Below are 24763 nucleotides of genomic sequence, written 5' to 3'. Positions count from 1 at the left end.
GTATCAGACCTGGGGTGATTCCAATGGGGCTTGCCTACCCACCCCCTCAACCCCAGAATCATAATTTCATATTGACTTTGTGGAAATTTCTGTACAGTGACATTGACCAAACAACATCCCCTGTCTATAGAGACAAAGCCTGCCTGGATTGGGTGGCATCGTTGGTATAGTCAATCGACAAGTATTTATTAACCACTATATGCTATTAAACACTATATTAAATACTATACGCCAAGCATGCAAATAACACAGGACTTGAGAGTTAGAAGTCCTGGAATTGAATTCTGTCTCTGCCTTGAGCAAACAACTTCAACTACCATCACCTTCATTCTTCCTATCCGCCAAAAAGGAGATGCCTGTATCACCTGCCTCACAGAGTGATTGTGAAGTGAAATAATACATATGAAAAGGGTTTCTAATGGTAGGATGCCATATAGGAACTATTCTTTAAGCTGTTAGTGTTCCCTGCTAATTACCCTGTATGTATATAATATATATACACACATAATACATATACACGTGTGTAAGCATATGTATGTATATACATGTATCTAGCTACGCTTATTTGTATACATGTCTCCCTTAATAGAATGTAAGTTCCTTGGGGGCAGGGACTATTTTATCTTTGTCTTTCTATCCCAGGCACCTAGCAAAGTTCCTGGCATATGATAGGTTGATTATTTCTCTTGCTATCCCAAATTAGGGCCTAACACAGTATTTCACCTAGAGAGGTGTTCAATATATATTTGTTGAATGAATGAATAATAAACTCAGAAAAGAAATCTGTCCACCCCTGGGTTTGGCCTGTTAGTTTTACTGTATACTACTAAGTTATTTGAACCATATTGTAGGAACATGCACAGAATGACATAGTTGATGATATTTCACAAGTCTTATAATCTTCAGGAAGGGCAAACAGGTGATTTCAACACCAGACGGTGTTACACCATTGACAGACAGCAGTAAGCCTATGATAGAACCTCGAAAGAACACAACTTGATGTGACATAGTTCAGACATACCACAGGGTCAAATCTAGTCCCTGAAACAGAACATTGAGAAGGAGCAGAAATCCATTAGAGCATAGATCACAGCAGGTCAGAGTCCCGTCTTTCGGCACCACTGCCACAAAGGAGTTTTACTATGTCACAAAAGGACCTTCCAGCTAGGACAGTCCTCTCCCTCAGGCTAATGGTTTTCCCTAATTAATGCAGGGCAGGGAATGAGGCTGTGGAGAAGATGATAAGTGCAATTTTGGGGCTCTGGGGATGGCCTCATCTCCATTTCCTTGTGCGGAGTAATATTGACCAAATCTAGACTCTAAATTTCAGAAGGCAAAAGAAAAAGGAAAGTGGATAAAGTTAGAATTTTACTGTATTCCCAGTAAGTGGTTGTAGAAATAACCCCGCTGTTCCAAATACACAGACGATTATAAACACCCAAAGAAACACTCGGTCTACTACCATGGCCACATATTTCCAGTCATCCTCCACCTGAAATCCAAACAAAGAAAAATGAGTTTTCTTTACAAAAGACAACTTAGAGGATGTGATCTGCTTTACTGCCTTTCCTCAGTGGCGTTGTATGTCCAAGGGCTCCAGAATGACTCTGAATATCTCATACTTAAAAGCTTCTTCTGACTAATAAAAAATAAATAAATAGTTATTATCAGAGTCCCCGATCTCCGACACCAACATGATCTAAGGGAAAGATGACAGCTCCATAGCAGGCTTTTGTTGTTGGACTTTGGGAATCTACGTCAGCAGATTCATCACAGCCAATACTTTTGAGTTTCTCTGTGCCCTAGCCCCTGGGTGACACGACTATACTATCGGGTACGCACAACCTCCCCTGGAACATTACTTTTAGCAATCCTCCAGGCATAAAGTGGATGACACCCAGGGTTACCTACCTCCCAAGAATCTCACTGCTTCACTGTGAAGAGGTCCCTTCTCTTTCCCCCCTCCGAGCATTATACTGTTCTACACACGGTATGATGAGGGCTAATTTCAAAACCCCAACAGTGGAAGCCCTTTTATTTTTATATACATATATGTACATGTATATGTGTATGTATGTGTGTGGGTATATATAAAATATATACATATGATAACACATATACGTATATGTGTATACATACATGTATACACATATGTATGTGCATGCATACATACATGCTGATTGCAGGAAGCCCCAGTGTAGGAGAGATTAATACACTCCTTGAGGTTATTGACCTAATTGCTGTCTTCTTGCCCTCATAGCTCAGCTGCACTGACTTTCTTGCTGTGCTAACAGTGATGCTTTGAGTGAGTTCTATCAGCTAAGAAAGTCTTGCATTTGCTACCCAACTCCAGAGAAATGATGATAGACTTAGAGTGCAGATTGAAGTGTTGGGGATGAGGGGTAGGGGGAAACAAATGACTGACTCAGGAATTTGTTTTGCTTGACTATATATGTTTATAACAGATTGATTTTCTTGCTTCCTCAAGGGGGTGGGGGAGATTGCAGACCTGAAAATAAAATAAAATTGAATTTTTTAAAAAAGAAAGTCATGCATTTACCTCCTTTGTTTCATTTTGGTTCCTCATGTTTGCTGCTATAAACTGGACGCTATCAATCACATCTTTGACTTCAGATGAATACTCCAAATGTTCTGTCATCCATTTTAAAGACTGATAACTTGATCTCTCCTTGCTGGTAGCTAACTCATTGGACTTGTTACAATGGCAACATTCCTGTTCTTCGAATAACTTAGGATCTTCACATTCAGGAAATTTGATCTTGGCAGACTTCCTGGCAAACCCTTCAGAGTTTTTATCAGAATGTTTCTCTCTTTGCTTTTCCAGAGGTCTCCTCATCATTAGGATTTTGGGTAACATCTGGAGGAAAACAGTTTTGACCCACTTGGGCATGGTGTGTGTTGTGGGAGTCCGATAGTGAATGTTTAGCACAAACACCGTCACTACAATGGACAGCGTCACAAAAATCATTGTGAACAACAGGTATTCACCCACCAGAGGAATGACAAGGGAGGTAGAAGGTATAGTTTCTGTGATTACAAGCAAAAACACGGTCAGAGAGAGCAGAACTGAAATGCAAAGTGTCACCTTTTCTCCACAGTCAGATGGCAGGTAAAAGACTAAAACTGTCAGAAATGAAATGAAGAGACAAGGGATTATCAAGTTAATTGTGTAAAACATTGGTAGTCTCCTAATGTAAAAAGAATAGGTTATATCTGTGTAGATCTCTTCACAACAGTTGTATTTTATGTCATGCTTATAGCCAGAAGCATCAACTATCTCCCATTCACTATTTTCCCAAAAATCATTCATGTCCACTTTTGAGCCAATGATTAAAAGGTCAATTTTCGCTTTGTCGTATGTCCAGGAGCCAAACTTCAAGGAACAATTCTGATGATCAAAAGGGAAAAAGGTGATATCCATAGGACAAGAGCTCTTGAAAATAGCTGGTGGGGTCCAGCTTATCATGCCATCATATTTAAGAAGGGCTTTTGTCTTGCCTTCAACTTGGAAATCCCCAACAGCACTGAAAATGAAACCAGGCAACATTAAGAATGAGGCCTATGGATATGTGGGACTAGTTTGAAGACAATGTACAGAGGAACCTTCTGAAAGGGAAAGAGACCCACGTCTTACTTGTTATAGAGAACAATATCGGGCTTCCAAATTTTATCGGCAGGGACCCGAAGCAATTCAATTCCATCATATTCTGCTGGATTCCAACGCAATTTGTAATCATTCCAGATCTAAAAGAGAAAATGGTCATTTTCATATCGGGTGTTCAAGAACTTTCCTCCACTGTTCAATTCATTTTTACCTCCTCCATGTTCTGGAAGTATTAATACAAATAGTATTTGTTTGGGTCTGGATGCTAATAGGTTCAAGTGAGTTCTTGGAAGGAAAGTTCATCTCTATTACACTGCCATGATCTCAATTACCTGGGGGTATGTTGAACAGGAATCTCCTCAACATCCCTGACAGGTGATCATTCAACCTTGGGGCAACTGGGTAGCACGATGGATAGACTGCCGAGCCTGTAGTCAGGAAGACTCACCTCCATGAGTTCAAATCCAGCCTCAAACACTTACTAGCTGTGTGACCCTGGGCACCTCACTTAAATTCTGCCTGCCTCAGTTTCCTCATCTATAAAATTATATATATATATATATATATGTACATTATATATATATATATATATATATGTACATTATATATATATTGCCCTTTCCAAGAAATCTAGGTAGAGTCTAAATTTGGGAGTGACCTGTATTTAGGCCAATGAAAAAGGTCAACCACATATGCGTGTTGGTGTCTTAGACTATTCAGGAAGGATAATAAAGAAAAAAAAGTTTTTTTCCTCAAAGTGTTTACATTCTCTTGAGGAGTAGGAGAGTAATAACAGATACATAAGATAAATAAATATAAAACATTTGCTGTTCAGTCATTCCAGTTACTTCTGGCTCTTTATGACCCCATTTGGGGTTTTCTTGGCAAAGATACTATAGTGGTTTGTCGTTTCCTTCTCCAGCTTATTTTGCAGATGAGGAAACTGAGGCAAACAAGTTGAAGTGACTTGCTCAGGGTCACATAGCTAGTAAGCATCTGGGGTCAAATTTGAACTCAAGTCTTCCTGACTCCAGGCTTAATCCTCTATTCCCTGCACCACCTAGCAGCTCAAATAGAAAACATACACAATGTAATTTGGAGTGGGGAGAGGGGTCAGGACTGCAAGGATCAAGAAAGGACTTATGTAGACTGGGGCCCTAGAACTAGAGTTCACAGAGACCTTTAATACTCCACTTCTGCAAGCATGAGTTTGCTTCATATTAAGTCTGATATCACCATATGCGATATTTAGGGGGTTTTTTTAAGGTGAAATTTTGGGCAGCAGAGTATTTTGTTGGTGTAGAAAGACAGGAAGAGAGAGTGTCAGTGGATTTCAGATAGCAGACATTACTGATCCAGGGAGAAACAAGATAGATGAGCAACCCAGATACTTACATGGCGCAGCCACAGATTGGTTTCCATGATCTGATTAACTTCATCCTAGGGGAAAAATAAGAATAACCTCCACATCATCACAAATGCCATGGAACACAGATGCATGTTAGCATAAGAATTAGGACCCATAAACAGTCAACCCTGGATTATCCATAGTAAATGGAGGGCAGAGTCATGAATGAAATAAAAAATAGTACAAAAACCCTTCATATTGCGCTTTGGTATGCAGTCAGAGAAAAGGCACATACATGGTCAGAGCTTCTTAGACTCCTTCCCATTAGCCTCCCTCTAAGTGTAGCCCTAGTCCCACTGGCTTTGAAAGGGAACATGAGGGTACATTGGACTCAAATCCCAGATCCTCTGTGGTGCTTTCCTTGGCCAGCCCAGCCCAGAGGGCTCTCTCCCTTCTGTGCATTTCTCTAACATTCATTGTCTCTATATTGCGCAATAACTGACACAAAGTAAGCACGTAACAGATGTTTCACCTACCTAACTACTTATTAGAGTTATGGAGAGAGTGTTGGGCTAGGATGAAAATGGGTTTTAATTCCGGTTCTGCCATTGGGTAATCATGTGATCTTAGAGCAAGACATTTAACTTAAAGCTGTCGCCAACCTTTCACCACCTGTCAAACGATGATAATGATCCCTGCCCTGCCTACCTCACAGAGTTGTTGTGAGGGCCAAATAAGATGTGCTCAAAATGCTTTGGAAAATGTAAAGTACTATTTTAAAATCCTTTATCATTATTATTTGTCATATACTGCCATATATTAGTAGTAGCTTCTTTATGTTCTTTGTCTCAACTCCAAGTAAACTGTAAGTTTCTTGAAGACAGGGACCTTGTCACAGGTTACTTGTATCCCCTATAGCACTTAGTACAATGGGCTGCACACAGTTAACATAAAATGAATGTTTGTTGAGTATTCAATTCAAGCCGTCAAGGTAGAAAAGGTTCTTCTTTCCATTGGTGGATTGGACTCAGAGTGGAAAGAGTAAACATCCTCCCCTACCCTAACAAAAAAAAAGGAACAAGTTGCTCCTGAAGGGGCCCAAATTTTTTTTAATTATTTAGAAAAAGCAACTAACTTTAGTGGCAAAAGCTAAAAATTCCATACTCAAAATACTCCTCCTCCTCCTACTACTACTACTACTACCATCAATGATAATAATAATAATAACTTGGGGGCAGTTAGGTGGTGCAGTGCTAGACCTGGAGTCAGGAAGACTCATCTTCCTAAGTTCAAATTTGGCCTCAGACATTTCCTAGCTGTGTGACCCTGGGCAAGTCACTTTACTCTGCCTCAGTTTCCTCATCTGTAAAATGAGCTGGAGAAGGAAATGGCAAACCGCTCCAGCATCGTTGCCAAGTAAACCCCAAATGGGGTCACAAAGAGTTGGACACGACTGAAATGACTCAGCAACAACAATAACGAGCATTTATATAGCGCTTGAAGGTTTTCCTTTTATCCTCACAACGACCCTGGGAAATATTATTATTCCCACTTTTCAGATAAGGACACCAAGGCAGACAACAGTTAAGTGCCTTGCCCAGGGTCACATAGCTAGTAAGTGGCAGATGCTGGATTTGAACTCAGGTCTTCCTGACTCCGGGTCTCTCTGTCTACTGTACCACCTAGTTTAAAAACTAAAATTCCTCCAAGGAATAGATAACATTACTTGATATGAACATTTGGCACGAAGACATCACAGATCATAGATTTAGAGCTGGAAGGAACCTTAGAGAACTTCTGGTCTGACTTATTTGTCCTTTGTTTTAGAAGAGGACCAGTGATGTCATAGGGTGATGTCTTGACTCAAAGTCATTAGCCTCACTCTCTCTTCCAGAGTCATCTACGTCCAGCGGTGTGACAAAAGTCAAGACGACTGGCAAAGACCCAGGACACAGTGGATGGATGACCTTGGCATCTTCAATGTCTGACCCAGCTCTAAGGGCTCCACAGAGCCTGCTTCAGCCACCTCCACGGCCATTGGAACAGATTGTTCTCATCCACCCATTCCACTAGGGGAAGTCTTCACAGGCCTGGGGTAGACGTCACCAACTCACTTAGCCCAATTTGCTCATTTATAGAGGAGGGGACCAAGACCCGGAGAAAAGTAAGTTAGCCGCAGGTATAGCTGAGCCTGGGTTTGAATGCTGTGCTTCCAGATCCAGCACCCTTTCCACCCTACTGCCCTACCTGCAGCTAAGTGAAGATCAGACAATGTCTCTAGGGTCAAAGGGAATTGGTTCATGTCTATAGACATTGAATTTGTTTCATTACTTAATTTCCCTCTCACTCATAAGACACTGACCCCTTCTCACTTTGTGTCAAAGTTATTTGCATAGAAGTCTTAGCTCCCCCGTGAAACTATCGGCTTGTAGAAGGGAAAACAAAAAACAAAACAGAAACAAACAAACAAACAAAAACCATGACTTACTTACAGGGCTTTACACCCTTAAAAATGAATGGGTTTTTTCTTGAATGGATGAGTCTGATTTGCTTTGTTAGGCTGGATGAGATATCTCTGAAGCTGACTGATCTTTTCTGTACTACCCAATAGGTCAACGACTAACACTTCCATAGGGTGTCCCAAAAGGCTACTTGGTGCACCTGCACTAAGACCTTTGGGACACCCTGTATCTTGCTTTAAAGTTTACAAAGCACTTTGAATCTGAGTCTCACAACAACCCTATGAGGGAGATACTACAGGTGTGTGCTTGTTGACTGACTGACAGGAACATTCTGAGAAGGAGTCCATAGGCTTCAACAGGCTATCAAAAGGCTCCAGGACACAAAAAAGTTAACTCTTGCTAAGAATACAATGATCCAAGACAATTCCAAAGGACTCATGAAGAAAAATACTATCTTCCTCCAGAGAAAGAACTGATGGAGTCTGAATCCAGATAAAAGTGATTACTTTTCACTTTATTTTTTGTGGGTTGTTCTTAGTTTTTGGTTTGTTTGTTTTTTTTTTTTTTGGTCTGTGTTTTCTTTCACAAAAAAGAACTCCTGCTAAGGTAACATGATTGACTTTTAAACTAACATGATAGAACTTATATCTAAACAACTATTGCCTTGTTCAAAGTACTCACGTTGGAGAGCCTGCACACTTATTCCAGTGATTTTCTATTGCTCAAAACAGGCTTGGAACATCTTTTTTAAATTCTTCTCAGATCATACAGGATTTTTAATTTTAATTTTTTTCCATTGGAGTATTTTATTAAAAAAGAATATCCTAGGATTTTTCCACCTGCATGTTTTTGAGTTGCTTCCTTATGGTCCATGATGCCAGCTGAGGTTATAAACACAATGAACCCATATTGATAGGATGGTAGTAGATGATTCTGCCACTTTTGCAGAGTTTTCCATTGAATATAAATTCTGGGGCTGATTACACCACACTTGTTTAATCTGCCCATGGGTTCATAGAAATTTTTCTTGCTCTGTGATCATCAATGATCTCCAGTCGATTCATCATCACAGTTAAGAACCAATTACTTTAGAAGATGGCTTAATGAGAACCTGTCATTTCCTTGCTTCTCCCAGAAGTTGGCGCTTTTTAAAGCCTCTGTCAGGACATTCACATGCACCACAGTGGTGGTGCTGCAAGATGGTGGAAAGAAAGAGCCTTGCAGATTTGTCTTATTGGGTTTTTTTTTAATATACCCACATTTGACAGATTTATTCTTGAAGAGTGTATTTGCTCTTTGAAAATAGCCAACGCTTAGTTACAATTAGGTCTGGTGAATAAAGTGGGTGATCACGTGGCATAATACAATTTTAAATAAAAAACTAGGTTTGGCTATACATAAAAAATGAGACTGAGCCTGTATTCTTGCATGGCATATAAAGTGGTTCTGAAGCCAATACAAAGGAAGAAGTAATACCAGACATTTTTTGAAGCGTGGCAACATAAGATCATATCTATTTAGAGCTGGAAGGGACCTCCGAGGTTGTCCAGTCCACAGGTGTCAAATGCATGGCCCACAACATTCCCAAGTATTGTGAGCTGGATTAAAATGTAATTGAGAAATAATCAACAAAATCAATAAAAATACAATAGAATGCAGATGATGTTAATATGTAGTTTTCTGTGTCAACATGACTTAGGGATCCTTATGTACAGATTAGTGGCCCTGTTTTTATTTGAGTATGATGCCACTGATCTAGTCCATCTCCCTTATCTTACAGATGGGGGACCTGAGGTCTTGACAGGTACAGACAATGGCCCACGCCATGTCACAAGTGGCAGAAGTGGGATTCAGACCCATGTTTGTTGTTGCTGTTCAGTCACCTCCGACTCTTCATGACCCCATTGGGGGTTTTCTTGGCAAACAGACTAGAGTGATTTGTCATTTATTTCTCCAGAGAATTCTACAGATAAGGAAACTGAGGCAAAGAGGGTGAAGTGACTTGCCCAGGGATACACAGCTAGTAAGGATCTGAGGCTACATTGGAACCCAGGTTCCCTGACTCCAAATCTAGCACTCTCTCCACTGTACACTGTTGTCTTGTTAGAACAGTTTTACAGAGTCCCAAGGTGATGATTTTGAAGGACAGCAACTCGTATGTGCATCTAGTAGAAAATGTGTCTCATTACTTTCTGGTTTGATATAGTGCAATGAGCACCGATCTTGGAATCTGGGTTTGAATCCTAATTCCTCTATTTGTAAGCTGTGTGACCATAAGTCACTCCCTTTCTCTAAAGCTCCACTTCTTCATCTATAAGATGGCAATAATAATATTTGTAGGTAGGTTGTGAGGAAGGTGCTATGGTAAAGCTTTAAAGCAGGGGAGTAAAATAAAGTAAGCTTAAGGAAAGGGGAATAAGTATTGATAGTCACACCTCTTAAATAAATCATGATAACATCTAGAAAGTACTTTAAGCTCTTTAGTGATAAGAGGCTAGAATAGATCCAAGTTCTAAACAAATGTTTCTTTTATTCAGTGTCACTTACCACATTGGCCAACTGGGTAATTGCCACTTCAAAATATACCGTGACAGGATCAGACACATTCTCCACAGGTCTGATGAACTGGTTGTAACGAGAAAACAGCTTATCAAACAGGCGTTCTTCTGACTCACAAGCGGTACAACCTGCATTGGCCCAAACAAAAGGAAATGTGGTATTTCACAGGCTTTCAAAGCAAAATGGCCCCATGAGTAAACAGAAGACCTCAGAGGTTCTTAGGAAATGGAGGCTAACTTAAGTGAGGCATTGCATAAAGCTTTTGTGGTTAAAAGACCAATTAATGCAAAGTTTTCCAAAGTGGCTTCTGAAGCAGCCTGCTTTTTCCTGAAGATGTCAGAGGTGGGAAGGGCGCATCTGCAGCAGAAGGATCGTTATGATCCCATCTTAAGAATAGCTGCCATCTTGGTGCTGATTGACTGGAGTTTAAGTGTGTTGATGAGTTTGGTTTTTCAGTATCTGCTTGTCCGAATCTGTTAATTCAAAGGAAGCAGTATACAAATTTATCTCAGAATGTCTCTGTCTACAGTATTTTTCAAAATGATGGGTATTTTTTCATAGTTAAAGTTTCTTGGCCACATATTCTGCCCCCTTATGGGCTACTAAGCCAAGGCTAAAATTTTACCATGCAAGTGAATGAAAAGTATCTTATAGAACCTTAGTGTTAGAAGGGAACTTGGGCTTTGTTAGAGATCATCTAAGTCACTTTCCCACTCAGTGCAGAAATCCCCTCTTTGATATCTCTGAAATGCTCAGTCACTCCTTAATACTCAAGAACTCACAGCATAATTTTCTTTTTCAAAACGCCACCAGGTTAGATCAATACAATGACAAGCCACAATTCCAGAGACCAAAGATGAAATGTACTACCCGCCGTTAGTCAGAGAGGTGATGGAACTGTACTCTTAAGAAAGGGAACATTTGATGATCAGTTAACTGCTAAAGTATGATGTCAGGTTAGGAAGATGTCAGTGAACCATTATTTAGGGTATAGGAAAAAATTCTGTAGTGGAAAAAATACACTAGACCTCAAAGCAAAAGATCAGTTTCAAGTCTGACATTTATTGAGAGTGCTATCTGGGAAAAGTCACTTAATCCTTCTGAGTTTCATTTTCTTCATCTATAAAGTAGGAATAATGATGCCCATGCCACCTGCCTTGTAGAATTCCTGTGAGGATCAAACATTTTTATCAATGCAATAGGCATGTCTACATTACTCCTCCAGCAAGGGACTTGTGGAGTTTACTGATGAGTTGAGGAGGTCACGGATCAGGATCGCAGCCGCTATAGCCCATAGTGGGATAACTGAGACGTCTAGGATCCAGGAAGTGTTATTTGTCAGTAACTGAGTTTCATCTTCCTCCACCAATGGGAAAGAGAAGGTTTACCTCCAGCCTCAAAAGGGTTTCTGTCTTAGGGAGGGGCTGGGTCTACAGTCTATTTTACCTATAAGTGATGTTTTCACTTTTGCCTTATCTGATAAATCCTTCATATATCTGTGACCTTGAGAAAGGTGGCTCAGTGAAGTATATAGTCAGGGACAAAATGACTGGGAAGAGCCAATGGGATGAGGATCCTAAGAGCTGTGATATTTGATTAGAGCCCAGACACAACCCCTAGACTAATGATGTCACTCCATTCCTCAATAAGCTTCTCTATTGTTGTTGTTGTTGGAGTAGTTTTAGTCATGTCTGACTCTTTGTGACCCCATTTGGGGTTTTCTTAGCAAAGATACTGGAGTGGTTTGTGATTTCCTTCTCCAGCTTATTTTACAGATGAGGAAACTGAGGCAAACAGGGTTAAGTGACTTGCCCAGTGTCACATAGCTAGTAAGTGTCTAAGTCCAGATTTGAACTCAGGTCCTCCTGACTCCAGGAGCAGCACTCTATCCACTGGGCCACCTACCTGCCCTCAATAAGCTTCAGCGACTCCTCATTATCTCATTATCATGTTTGACATAAAATATAAAGCCCTTTATTTGACATTTAAAGCCCATTACAATTCAGCTTTAACCTATCTTTCTAAGCCAATTACATATTATCCTCATGAGTGTTCTATTTTGGCCAAAAAGGTATACTTGACGTTGCATCTACAAGACATTCCATCTCCCATCTCCTTCCTTTGAAAAAACTATTTCCCTTGGCTTTGATGCTCTTCCTCTTTGTACGGGCCTTCTAGGACTCCCTTCAAGGCTCATCTTCAATCTTGCCTCCTAAAAAAGGCCTTCCTGATTCCCTCAGCTATTAGTACCTTCCCCCATTATATTGTATACATCTTACAAAGATTTTGTATTTACTTATGGGTGTATGTATTTATTCTTTCAGTAGAATATAGAAAACTGAGTAGTAAACTCAATGGATAATGAGTCAGCATCCAAAAAAACCTCTGACAGGTTAGAACCCTAGACCAAATTAAATGAGATGAAATCTTACCCAACATGAGTTCAGAAATTCAACTTTACAAACATGCCATATGGGAGAGGTGGCCAGACAGCAATCGATCTGAAAATGATCTGGGTATTTCAGTGGACTACAAACCTAATAGGAATCAATAGTATGATAGGGCAGTCAAGGAAGGTAATGACATTCTGCAGAGGAGTAAGAGAGGCATGGCATCCAAAACTAGAGAAGTGATGGGACAATCCATTTACTTGGCCAGACTGCTTCTGGAGCATCAGGTTCAGAACCATATTTTAGGGAGGACATGGGTGAGCTAGAAAACGTCCAGAGTGCAGTAACCAGGATAGGGAAGGTCCTCAGGATCATGTCATGTAAGGATCAATAAAGAACTGGGATGTTTAATCAAAAGAAAAGTCGTTTGAGAGGGAGTGTGAAGAGTCATCTCATGGAAGAGATTGCTTCTGCTTTGTCTAGAAGACATAACTGGGAGAACAGAGTTAAAGCCACAAATAGACAAATTCAGACTCAATGTAAGGCAAAACTTCCTGACAATTAGAGCTCTCCACAAGTGTAATTGGCTCTCTCAGGAAGTACTGAGTTCTCCCTCAATGGAGTATTTCAAGCAAAAGCTGGATGACCATTTATGATGCAGAAGACCGTTGGATTTGGAATCAGAGGACCTGGGTTAAAATCCTGTTTCTGCTACTTCCTACCGCTGTGATCTTGGCAAGTCACATAATCTCTCTGGGTCTCTCTCAATTTCCTCATCTATAAAATGAATGGATGACTTCTAGGTCTCTTCCAACTCTAAATCTATCATCCCACAATCCTATGTTGCAGAAGGGAATTCATGCTCATGGATAGGTTGAGCTACATGATCTCTGAGGCCTCTTCTAACTTTGATCTTCTGTGATGATGGATTGTGACTCGTTGAAATTTGAAAATTTATATAAACAACAAAACAACATATTAATGTCAGATGTTATGCATTTATTAAACTCCCTGGCATTCAAGGCCCTCCATAATCTATGTCCAATTTGCCTTTCCAATCTCTATCCTTCTACTACTGTACACAAACTTGCCACTCTAGCCAATATGATTTACTCACTTCCCTCAAACATAGCATCACATAGATTTCAAACTGAAAGGGATCTCATCTAGTTCAAATACCTCATTTTAGAGAGGAGGAAGCTGAGACCCAGGAAGGTTCAATAACTTGCCCAAAGTCATGTACTTTCTATTGCCTATGCCGCTGTTCACTTTTAGAATGCCCCTACCCACTCTGAATCTGAATCCTAACCATCTCTCAGGGCCATGTTCAAGTCCTTCATATTCTGAGAAATCTTCCTTGACCCCAAGCAATCTTTGTTTTCTCTAAATAAAAGTAGCACTCATCATCTATACCACTCATTTGGCATTAATAATATATAGTCAAAAATTATATATCGCTTTAAGTTATTAGGGCCGCTAATTCTAGTGGACAGAGTGCTGGCCCTGGAGTCAGGAGGACCTAAGTTCAAATCTGGCCTCAGACACTTCCTAGCTGTGTGACCCTGGGTGAGTCACTTAACCTTGTTTGCCTCAGTTTCCTCATCTGTAAAATGAGCTGGAGAAGGAAATGGCAAACCACTCCAGTATCTTTGCCAAAAAAACCCCAAATGGGGTCATGAAGAGTCAGACACAACTGAAACAACTCAATAAGAACAACAAAATTATGTTATTAATTATCTTTTTATGCACCTATGTCTTGATTCCATAACTAGATAATAAGAACATTGAAGACAAGATTAGTGTCTCAGTAACAATAGTAGCTAACATTTATGCAGGGCTTACCATGTGCCAGACACTGTGCTAAGCACTTTAAAATCATTGCCTCATCTGCTCCTCACAACAACCCTGGAGGCAGGTACTGTTATGATCTCCATTTTACAGATGGAGTAACTGAAGCCAACAGAGGTTATCGAGGTAACCATACATCCTAATCTTTTTAAAGCAGGAAATCTCTTTTGTCAGACTATGTATCCTTATTGCTTAGCATGCAATCTCCACTCATGTTCCACTCACTTCTCCAATGATTAATTGTGGTACCCTCGGATGGCATGGAGGTAAAACTGGGTTCTTGAAGATTGTACCTGTGGAACAGAAGCTCTCTAAGGTTCTAAGATGGAAAGGCTTTGAGTTTGGACCCAGTGACACCGTATGACTTTCATATCAAGATCAGCCTACCTAACCGTGTTTGGAGAACCTCATCATCATCCTGGCTCCATCACAAGGTAATAAGTATTTTGTCCAGGGTAACTATGAAGACCAACTACTACTAACTCATAGAGAAATGGAACCCAGGAGAATTGAAACATGCTAGGCACAGAGCAAGGAAAAAATAAAGATTTGTGGGCTGACTGATCAGCTGATGTAGAACATGGACAAGATATAGTATACAATGTAATGAAGTCTTTTAATGATCACTCCACAGTTTAGATTTTAAAATTCCAACACCCAGTTTAGTGCCGCACCCAGAGGAAATGCTCTTTAAATGTTTGCTGATGATTATGGTGTTAATGAAAGACTTGGGGCCTAAAAGGCTGAGGAGGTGAACTGAGGATTTTCTGCTTTGGAATGGGTAACTCTTGTAAGGCATTCAAATAGACTGAAACTCCAGTGGGCATTTGGGGCCAGGTACAAAGTTTAGCTCAGAATTTCACTTTGGTTTCCCATATTTCTAACTGGACCCTTCTCATCACCCATACCTCCCACTCTATCATCCATTTCTCTTACCCAGTCTGGCTAGTTGTGGCCTGAATTTTGGGGGTGGGGGAGGAATTAAGAGAAGAGAGAAGAAAGGGAGGGTAAGAGATAGGACTCAGATTTTCTAGTTGAGACACTATATATAGCTCACAAAAGTTCTAATGGCAAAGATTTCTATTATTCATGGAAAAGTCCTGCCCTTGCTTGCCTTTAGGCTGACTTGCTTTTAAAATAAACCAGGAGCTTAGCAAAGCAGTCCAATAGTGTCATAAAGCAAAGAGAATGGCACAGTGATTTCACCCAAACCTTAAAATGTCATTTCTTGTACAATCAACTTTGAAATCCAATTAATTTGGAGTTTTGCAAGGTTGATAAAAGATAGGAAATATAGAGGGATTTATTGCTTTTTTAAAAAAAACCTCCATTTTCTAAAGAGGGTTAAAAAAACTTACATCAGTACTTATTTGTGCAATACTTTCAATAACTCATTTCTAGAGTCACTTTTTCAAAATATATCACACTTCTCAGTTACTTTCTTCATGATGAGGGTAGGGTGCGGTATGGATCTACAATTTCATTGGTATGAGAAATTCCCAGTGAGGAAACCACTTCTACCAATGCAGATCTGGTACCTGCTCTGAAACTTATTGAGTACTGATGCTGAGAGGTGTAGGTATTGAGAAGCTAAGCACCTCTTCTCCTCTCCTCTCCCCTCCCCTCCTTTCTCTTCCTTTCCCCTCCCCTCCCTTCCCCTCATCTCACCTCCCTTTCCCCCTCTCCCCTCTTCTCTCACTTCCTCCCTCTCCCTTCTTTTCACCTCCTCCTCCTGTCACTTCTTCTCACATCCCCTCCCTTCCCCTCCTTTCACCTCTTTTCACATCCCCTCCTTTCCCCTCTCCTCTCTTTTTTCCCCTCTCCTCCTCTCATCTCCCCTCCTTTCGCTTTCTCTCCCTTCCCCTCCTGTCCCTTCCCCAATTTTCACCTCCTCTCCTCTCCTCCTATATGAAGAAGTTAAGGGTTCCATAGCCACTCTATGTCAGAGGCATTGAACCCAGGGATTCCTGACTCTGAAGCTGGCTAATGGATGGAGCTAGAAACATGATGAGTCCATTACTCCACATGAAAGATTATATGCAAAAGAATCAGTCAAATGGTCCTCTTAGCGCTTCTCTTGGCTTGAGATAATTAATTTTCAGTAATCTCATTTAAGATATCCTTATAGACTGCAGTTTTTACACTGAAGTTGTTATTCTATGAATTTATCGATGTGTGTGTGTGTGTGTATAAATTAAGCAGCTCAAAAGGGACCTTTCCTTTAAGCTCATAAAGTTTGTTGATAAAATGAATAAAAACCACAATCTAGCTAGCTGATAAATTCTGCCTGTGAAGTGTCAGGAGCTTCCAAACAGGGAAGAGATCTATAATACACTTTCTCACTATTGTCATCACAAGTAATAATGAGGATGAAGTTTCCAAATTGGAAACTAGAAGAAAAGGTAAACTAGTAATTCCTTAGAGCAAACACATCTTTTTCCCTACAACATGATACAGGAAACCTCCATTGGTATGAAACAGACATTCCCCAGGAAATCCAGCAGCATGCAAAATTACAGCTGGGCTCATTGCATCCTATTAATTTTCTTTCCTGATTTTTGACTCTAAAAAACGAACATTTCACCTTATAGGGGAGATATCAGCATAATGAAGGGTTTGGACACAGATGATTATCCACAAAACTGATTGAGTGATAACTGGATAATGGTTTTCAACAAGAACTCGAATGAAACCAGCAGCAAATACATCCCACGAGAGACACGAATAGGAAGCATCATTCCTAGCCAGTGATTTTTAACTCCTGGAATTAACCGTCCTCTCGGTGCTATATTCCCAGGAGATGAAGCTTTTTAAAGAGAGAAATAAAACTAAAAAAGTGATAAAGCATACGTTACGCATTACAATTTTCTCCAATTCTGTCCCCTACACCTGACATTTGACTAATTAATAGAAATTTATACATATTAGGTAATAGATCCAGCAATGGTAACTCTTTTGCTTAAACTGTAACATACTAAATTTTTAAATGCTTCACTCATCTGTGTTTAAATAAAATAGCTAGAGAGAGGAGAGATTAAATGCATTTCATTGAAGCCAGGGTCATGAAACAAAGCAGGTTAATCAGAACCTACCTTTAGAGAAAGATATGAATACGTACAACCAGAGATACAGACCAGAGTGCAGGCATTTCTGCCACGTATCCATCAGCATTATCAAAATACCCTCTGAATTATCTCTCTAGATAAAGATCTATGACCAAGGAATGTCAGACAGCTACTTGTACCAAATCAGCCAACAGCCCTACTCCGTGCAGCCTCTAAATCCCCACTGCCTTCTGTGAAATAATAACATTTACAAAACACACACACACACACACACACACACACACACGGTTGTCTCTGATTTCAGAGAGTGAAGCTCTCAGTGAGTGCATCAAACTGATGTCAGATGACTCATCATGTTTCCAGTCACCCTGGCTCTCTTTCTAGTGCCTGAACTACCAGAACAAAGCAGGCAAGGTTAGAGGAGGAAGCTGGCTGCTAGCTGCTCGATATGATTTTATATGGCCAAACTTCCATTTTCTGAATCATCTGGGGAGTTGATCAATCAATCGATATTTACTGACCATATATTGTGTGTACAAGTCTGAAATAGGAAACAGTTTTTTCAGTTAATGCTTTCACAAGCTTCCCTGAAGAAGGTTTAACTAAAACTTAACAGGAAACCTTCTATTTTTTCAACATGCATTTTTGAAAGCCTTTCTCAAATGCTTTGGCAAATATAAATTCATAATTCCATTGGTGTGGGTAATCCCTCCACTAGTAACCTCTATACACCTACAACTTGGTCGGTGGTCCCAGAGAGTTCCATAGTCAAATCATTCAATATTCTATGCCCAACTGGTCATGAACTTTTCCATGTTAAATTGTCTTTACAGGACAAACAAAATCCAGTTCATTGCTGGGGGCATATTTGAAGCATTTATATTCTTTCTACCTGTTAGAGTTTAGTCACTAAGTGGAGTCTGGATGGCGACTTGTTGGGCATGTCATAACAAGGACTGAGATGGCCCTAACAATCTAAGAAAATTGTAATGCATAATAAACCCAGGGTCATCACACCATGATGAGTGCTAGAAGAAGCCCATAGATTTAGAGCTGGAAGGGACATTAAAGTTCAAAATTTTACAGATAAGGACATGAGACCCAAAGACACCAAAGTGTCTCATCCCTGGCTGCTTAGTGAAGAAGCACAGTATAATAAATATGGTTTGATTTTTCTTTGATGTTTCAAAGTCTTGCTGTGCCTCAAGGTTATCATTCTGAAGACAGAATATTAGAGCTCCTTATTCTAGGGATCATCTAATCCAAATGACCCACTTGACATATAGGGAAACTGAGGCCCATAGAAGTAACGTGGCTTGTTCCATTTAATAATGCTTTACCGATTTTTTTAAAATCTGATCAGCTCCCCTTCCCTTATCCTTCTCACCTCCACTAAATAGACAATTTTTTCATCTCCAAGTAGTGGGGCTAGTAAGTAAATCTAGAAGACTTAGAAATGGAGGTTACTTATCTAAAGGGATCATTTTGTATAACATTGTTAACAATTGACCTTAAATTTAGAGAAATGGGTGAAAAATTTGTAAATTAATGTTGCAACTACACTTTTTGCATCTCAGAGTAATAAAGCATAGAATCAAAGAGTTAGCCATATTTGAGCAGCATTTTCTGATTCCATCAATTTCCTATATTCCTAAATTTGTTCTGGTCCATGATCTTGGTTTTTCTCCCAGGTAGTTACTTTGTTAAATGTTTATTTGTCTATTGTTCATTCCTCCCTGGTAAGATCTGATGACTTCCCACAACCAAAAATATCTCCCCTACTGGCATGCTGGATACCTGACATTATCGATCTTCTCTTACTCCTTAAAGATTAAGGCAATGTGTTTGTAATCACATCTGCATTCTGCAGGAATTAGTTTCACCTTTTGATTACTTATTACCAAGTAGCCTTGTCCTGAAAGAAAGGAATAGGAGATTCTCAAAATGAAATAGACTGCCTTTAAAGAATGCCCTTCCCTGTGGCCGGAGGTCTTTAAAGTGAAACAAATGACCGTTAGTAGGGTTATTGGATGCTATTGGAAGGATTTTTACATGGGAAAGGAAATTGGACTTGCCTCTAAGGTTTCTTTAAGTCTGAGTTCTGTGATCCCAAGTTTTGCTTAGGAGGTTAAGAACATAGGGCTCTGTCTAGACCTGGGGTGGGAAGAGGGGGGGAGTGCTTCTGGGGGAGGGCAGAGCTAAACAGGGCATGAGGGGTAGGGCGGCCTTGGAAGGTGTTTGGCCCTCTAAGGAGGGGATAGAGGAAGGAAAGGAGTGACAGAGGGGTACTTCTTACCTACTACCCATTCTCTTTAGGGCCAGCATTGGTCACTCATCTGCTATCTGTCACCTTTTAAAATATTTCATTCTATAAAGATGACAAGGGCACATGACACCTTGTGGGTGGCACAGGGAACCATGATGTTTTGTTTAAATGTTTTTAAGACAGCAGGCCAGTGCCTTGACAACCACGCAGAGTCTGGATTTTCCTAAATTCAGAGATAATAACAATAACTCACATTTCTCTAAGATGTGGTGATGGTTTATTATCCAGTTTTCATTGTTGAAACCATTTCGTAAATTAAGTTCAATCACATATCTGGTTCCCAGGAGAATATTTAGTTAAGTTGTTCTCATTTGAAGAATATTGGGTTATGTTTAATTAGAAACTCTACTTGTTACATTCAGTTAATTTCTTTTCTGGAGGAAAAGTTAATTTTCAGTTAATATTCTTTTCCAGAAAGAATAAGACAAATGAATCATGTCAGAGCTATTACTGGCCAATGTGACACCTGGAGCAAGCAGTCAAAAAGATACCCTCCAATCGCCTTTTAAGAAAGAGTCCCTGGGACATTGTAAGGCTTCTCCCAAAGAGGTTGCCATCAGCCCAGGGTAGAAGGAGGAGACTTGGAGTGGTCTTCTTTTATTAATTAGTCTTGCTAACTAGGTGCTAAGCTGTGCCTCAGAAGGAGTATAAATGTTTTCAGCACCTTCTGAGTTCAGGACCCTGGGACAGAGCCCTGGTCATGCCTACTCTATTTGCAGCTCCAGCTTCCATAAAACCGAGCTGAGTGTCTTGTTACATAAGAATTGCTTTGGGTCATAATTACTTTTTTTTTTTAACAGGAACTCTTTTTCCTACATGAATGAACATTTTGGTGACCTTTCCGTAACTGTCAGTTCTCTTCAGGCTCAAAAGGAGAAGACTTTTTAGTTGTCCCTAAAGAAATGTAATGGAAATAACCTTGAAAACATGTATTATTTATAAATCTGCTATAGCAAAAAAAACCAATATCAATAATTTAATGACCCCATATGCTTAATTTTTTTTGAATAACTACTTCCTTTAACCCTCACATGTTCAACATCTCCCATCACTCATATCTCACACCTACCACATTTGACATTTCCCACACAGGAAAAACAAAACAGCAGTAGGTTAAATATGCAAATAAAATGCAAGGTGACATTTAATGAATAGCTAGCTAATTATGGCAGAAGCTCAGGTTAATCATACAGGGCCCATCATAGCGCACAAGGGGTTGTTATGTTGTTACACACTGAAATATAAAGGCAGAATTGTACTGATACTATAGGAGATAACACAGCTTATTGCTAGAAAGGATTTTACAGATAAGAAAACTGAGGCACAGAGAGAGAGGAAGTAACTTACTCAAGGTTGTACAATAAGTAGCAGGGTGATGATTTGAACTCAGGTTTCCAATACCAATACTAATTCTCATTTCACCTCATCATATACATGGACATCATATACAACCAAGGTATTATCATTGACTAATTATTGTGAGAGGTAGCTAGTATAGTGAATAGAATGTTGGACCTGAAGTTAGGAAGAAGTTGAACCTGAGTTCAAATCCAGCCTCAGACAATTACTAGACGTGTGAGCCTGGGCAAGCCACTTTTGTCTACCTCAGGTTTCCTTATCTGTAGAATAGGGATAATAAGAGCAACTACTTTCCAGGGTTGCTGTGAGGATTAAACGAGATAATATTTTACAGTGCTTTGCAGTGCTATGTAAATGCAAAGGAAGCTCCCCATCAGTGGCCTTAACAAGAAGTAGTAAGGTTCCTTTTACTGCAGGAAGAATATAGATACCAGCCAAATATTGCTGGTGAGCCTGGGCTGCCTAGTTGGGCAGGAGTCAGGCTAGCTGGGAAGGGGCATTGGAAAAATCAGGTCTTGCCTTGAGGATCATAGGATTTAAATCTATAAAGAAATTTAGAGATCACCTAATCCAACAAACTTATTTTACAAGTGAGGAAAATTTTTATGGGCTTAAAAAATCAACTGTATGAGGGAATGTGGACAGAGAACACATCATTTGAAAAGTGAACTGGAGACAGCTAGGTAGTACAGTGGGTACAGGACCCGCCCTGGAGTTAGGAAGACCTGAGTTCAAATCCAGCTTACTTGCTGTGTGACCCTGGGTAAGTCACTTGCCATCAAAAAAGAAAGGAAAGAAGGAAGGAAGGAAGGAAGAAAGAAAGAAAAAAGGAAGGAAAAAAGGAAAGAAAGAAAGAAAGAAAAGAAAAGAAAAGAAAAGAAAAGTGATCTGGGAGTTTCAGTTGATTACAAGGTCAGTGAGTCAACAGTGTCACATGGCGTTCCAGAAAGGTAAATCAAATTGGAATTGCATTATTACAAATAGAAATAGAAGAATTAACAGAAACAGAATTAGGAAGACTTTCATCTAACTAAATTCTGCACATAACTACAGTGTCACCTCCAGAGAAGGTACTATATTTTAGAAGGAATATTGACAAACTAGAACATATGTAGAAGAACCAAGATGGTAAAAGGATTGGAGACCGTATCACATGAGACTGTACCACAGTTGGTGAAGAAACTAGGATGTTTAGCCAAAAGAAAATACTTAAGGGGACATGATAGCTGCCTTCAAATATTTTAAGGGTTATGCTATGGTTTGGAAGAGGGATTCAATTTGTTTTTCTTGGTCTAGGAGGGCAGAAATAGGAGCAATGGGTAGAAGCTACCTGAAAGAACGTTTTGGCTCAGCATGAGGAAAAACTTCCTAGTAAAGAAGCGGCCAAGCAATGAGATCTACCTTGGAAAATACTAAGTTCTCTGTCACTGGAAGTCTTTAATAGAGACCAAATGGCTTCCTGTTGAGGACTTTCTAGAGGAATCATAGCCATGACTTGTCTAAGGTGATCTTGGTAGTAGGTATCTGAGGTAGGGCTGTGGACCCATGAACTCTGAGTCCACGGTCCTTTTCAATGGCACCAGGGGGTAGCTAGGTGGCACCATAGTACACAGAGTACTGGGCCCGGAGTCAGGAAAACTCACCTTCCTGAATTCAAATATGCCTCTGGCACGTACCAGCCGTGTAACCCTGGACGAGTCACTCAACCTTGCTTGCCTCAGTTTCCTCATCTGTCAAATAAGATGGAGAAGGAAATGGCAAATCACTCCAGTATCTTTGCCAAGAAAACCACAAATGGGGTCATGAAGAGTCGGACACAAATGAAATGACCAAACAACAACATGCTGCTAAAACAGATGACACCTGAGATCTCTTCCAACTTTCAATACTATATGATTCAATGAACAGTTACGCATATATAAAAATGGTTTATACGCTTCAAGTTACTTTTTTCAATAAAGTATCTCCTTCAAGCAGGATTGTGGCATACATGAAAGCAAACCCTAAGGGGGAAGAAGAGATGGATGATGGTATGTGAAATAAAAATGTATTACCATCATAGGCTAAAACTCTGTGATAATCTCTGAGAAGAGATGCAAGAACAAATAAGGCCATGATCTCTGCCCGCTCTTATGGAGCTCTCAATCTAGTAGGGGAAATGAGATATGTACACAAGTAAATATACAAGAAAATAGAGTATAAGTTCATAAAAGAAAGAATTTGGCCATCCATTAATGTGAAGTTATCCATTCATTCTCTCTCTCTCTCACTCTCTGTATGTGTGTTTGTTTGTCTGTCTCCCTCTGAATGTCTGGCTGTCTGTGTGTGTGTGTGTGTGTGTGTGTGTGTGTGTGTGTGTGTATGTGTGTCTGTCTGTCTCTGTCTCTCTCTCATAGGACAACTTGAAGTTTGTTTATATAATGGCTCCCAAGAGCTTTAGAAAGTTCTAAGATCAGGTAGTGCATGATTTTGTGAATATCATAGAGTTGGACATTTCTGGGGCAGAGATGGCCCACAAAATTTTAGTGCCCCTGGCCAAAAGTGTTAGCTTAGATCTAGAATTCATTTTTGGCAGAAGACAACTTCTGCTCTTGTTTAATCTTGGAAGTAAAATTTAAACCAAACAATCCATCTAAAGTCAGACGGGAGTAAAAAACAAATGATGGAAACAAAGGAACTAGAAAGTGCACAATACCCATGGGGTGGTTAAAAGAACCCTGGCCTGGAGGTAAGGGTCGAAAGGCTAAGATCTGCATCTATACTCTCACTATATAACCCTGGGCAAGTCATTACCCTTCTGTGACTTCAGCTTCCTCAGCTGTAAGATGAATGCAGCCTCTGATGTTTATTTCCTGTGTGACCTTAGACAAGTCACAGCTTCCCTGTGCCTCAGTTTCTTCATTTGTAAAATGAGGACTCAGACTAGATATTTCTGAGGCTCCTTACAGTTCTAAATGTATAATCCTATAATGCTGTGACCAGATGACCTCTGAAGACCTTTCCAAATATGACGTTTTAATAATAACAGCTGACATTTACTTAAACTCTTATAAAGTGGCTCCGTACACCTTCTCATTTCCACCTTATAACAAACATGGTCAATACGGATCAATGTTATTATCCCCATTTTACAGATGACAATACTGAGACTTGGAGAGGGTAAAGTAACTTGCTGATAACCCCACAGCTAGCATTAGACCAGGAATTCTTAGCCCTGGGCTCTCTTGACTGCAAAACACTCTTTTAATAATACCACACCAGAGAAAGAGAAAATTTATTCAAGAAAATTTCTCAGAGCTAAAAGCAAGCGACAATCACCTCTAACCCAGATTGTTGCAATGGCTAGCTAGCATTTATATAATGCTTTAAAGGAGGCAAAGTCCTTTATGAATATTATCTCATTTTATCCTTTCCACAACCCTGGAAGGTAATAGTAAATGCTATCATTCTCCTCATTTTGCAGATAAAGAAAACTGAGGCAAAGATAAGATCACCTGCCTAGGGTCATACAGTGAGTAAGCTGCCTGCAGCTGGATTTGAACTCAAGTCTTCCTGATACCAGGTCCAATAATCTATCTACTGCTCTGCCTAGCTAATCCAGCATTCACTCACATAGCTGCCAAATTAATCTTCCTAACGTCCAGCAGATATGACCACGTGGGGATAGGACCACTATCTACCAGGGTCTTTTCCTTCTCTCACAACAGCGATGTGGCAGTGCTAAGTACTTCCTAAAAGTAAACAAAGCTGACCTCTAGACCTGATCGTCCCCCCTCTCTCC

General features: G+C 40.0%; 1 protein-coding gene across 1 annotated transcript; it reads right to left on the bottom strand.

Moving 5' to 3' along the window:
* Positions 1-1360: 1360 nt before the first annotated feature.
* On the bottom strand, positions 1361-17403 carry CHRNA6 (cholinergic receptor nicotinic alpha 6 subunit). The gene is made up of 6 exons (XM_036749992.1): positions 17325-17403; positions 9983-10122; positions 5021-5065; positions 3656-3765; positions 2561-3545; positions 1361-1492 (listed from the first exon to the last, which is right to left on the bottom strand). Exons 1-6 carry the CDS (start codon positions 17401-17403, stop codon positions 1361-1363), a joined length of 1491 nt encoding a protein of 496 aa, XP_036605887.1.
* Between the last annotated feature and the right edge of the window lie 7360 nt (positions 17404-24763).

The sequence above is a fragment of the Trichosurus vulpecula genome, chromosome 3, assembly GCF_011100635.1.
Source record: "Trichosurus vulpecula isolate mTriVul1 chromosome 3, mTriVul1.pri, whole genome shotgun sequence".
Lineage (NCBI taxonomy): Eukaryota > Metazoa > Chordata > Mammalia > Diprotodontia > Phalangeridae > Trichosurus > Trichosurus vulpecula.
The sequence above is the reverse complement of the archived record's forward strand: the minus strand, read 5'-3'. Positions and strand labels throughout refer to the sequence as shown.

Bases quoted from the DNA above. Each gene is read 5' to 3' on its own strand.
- CHRNA6 (XM_036749992.1), bottom strand. From the start codon at position 17,403: ATGCTGATGGATACGTGGCAGAAATGCCTGCACTCTGGTCTGTATCTC. The intron at 10,123-17,324 runs GTAGGTTCTGAT...GGGCCAATGCAG, and splicing joins ATTCATATCTTTCTCTAAAG to GTTGTACCGCTTGTGAGTCA. The intron at 3,546-3,655 runs GTAAGACGTGGG...TTTCATTTTCAG, and splicing joins GATATTGTTCTCTATAACAA to TGCTGTTGGGGATTTCCAAG.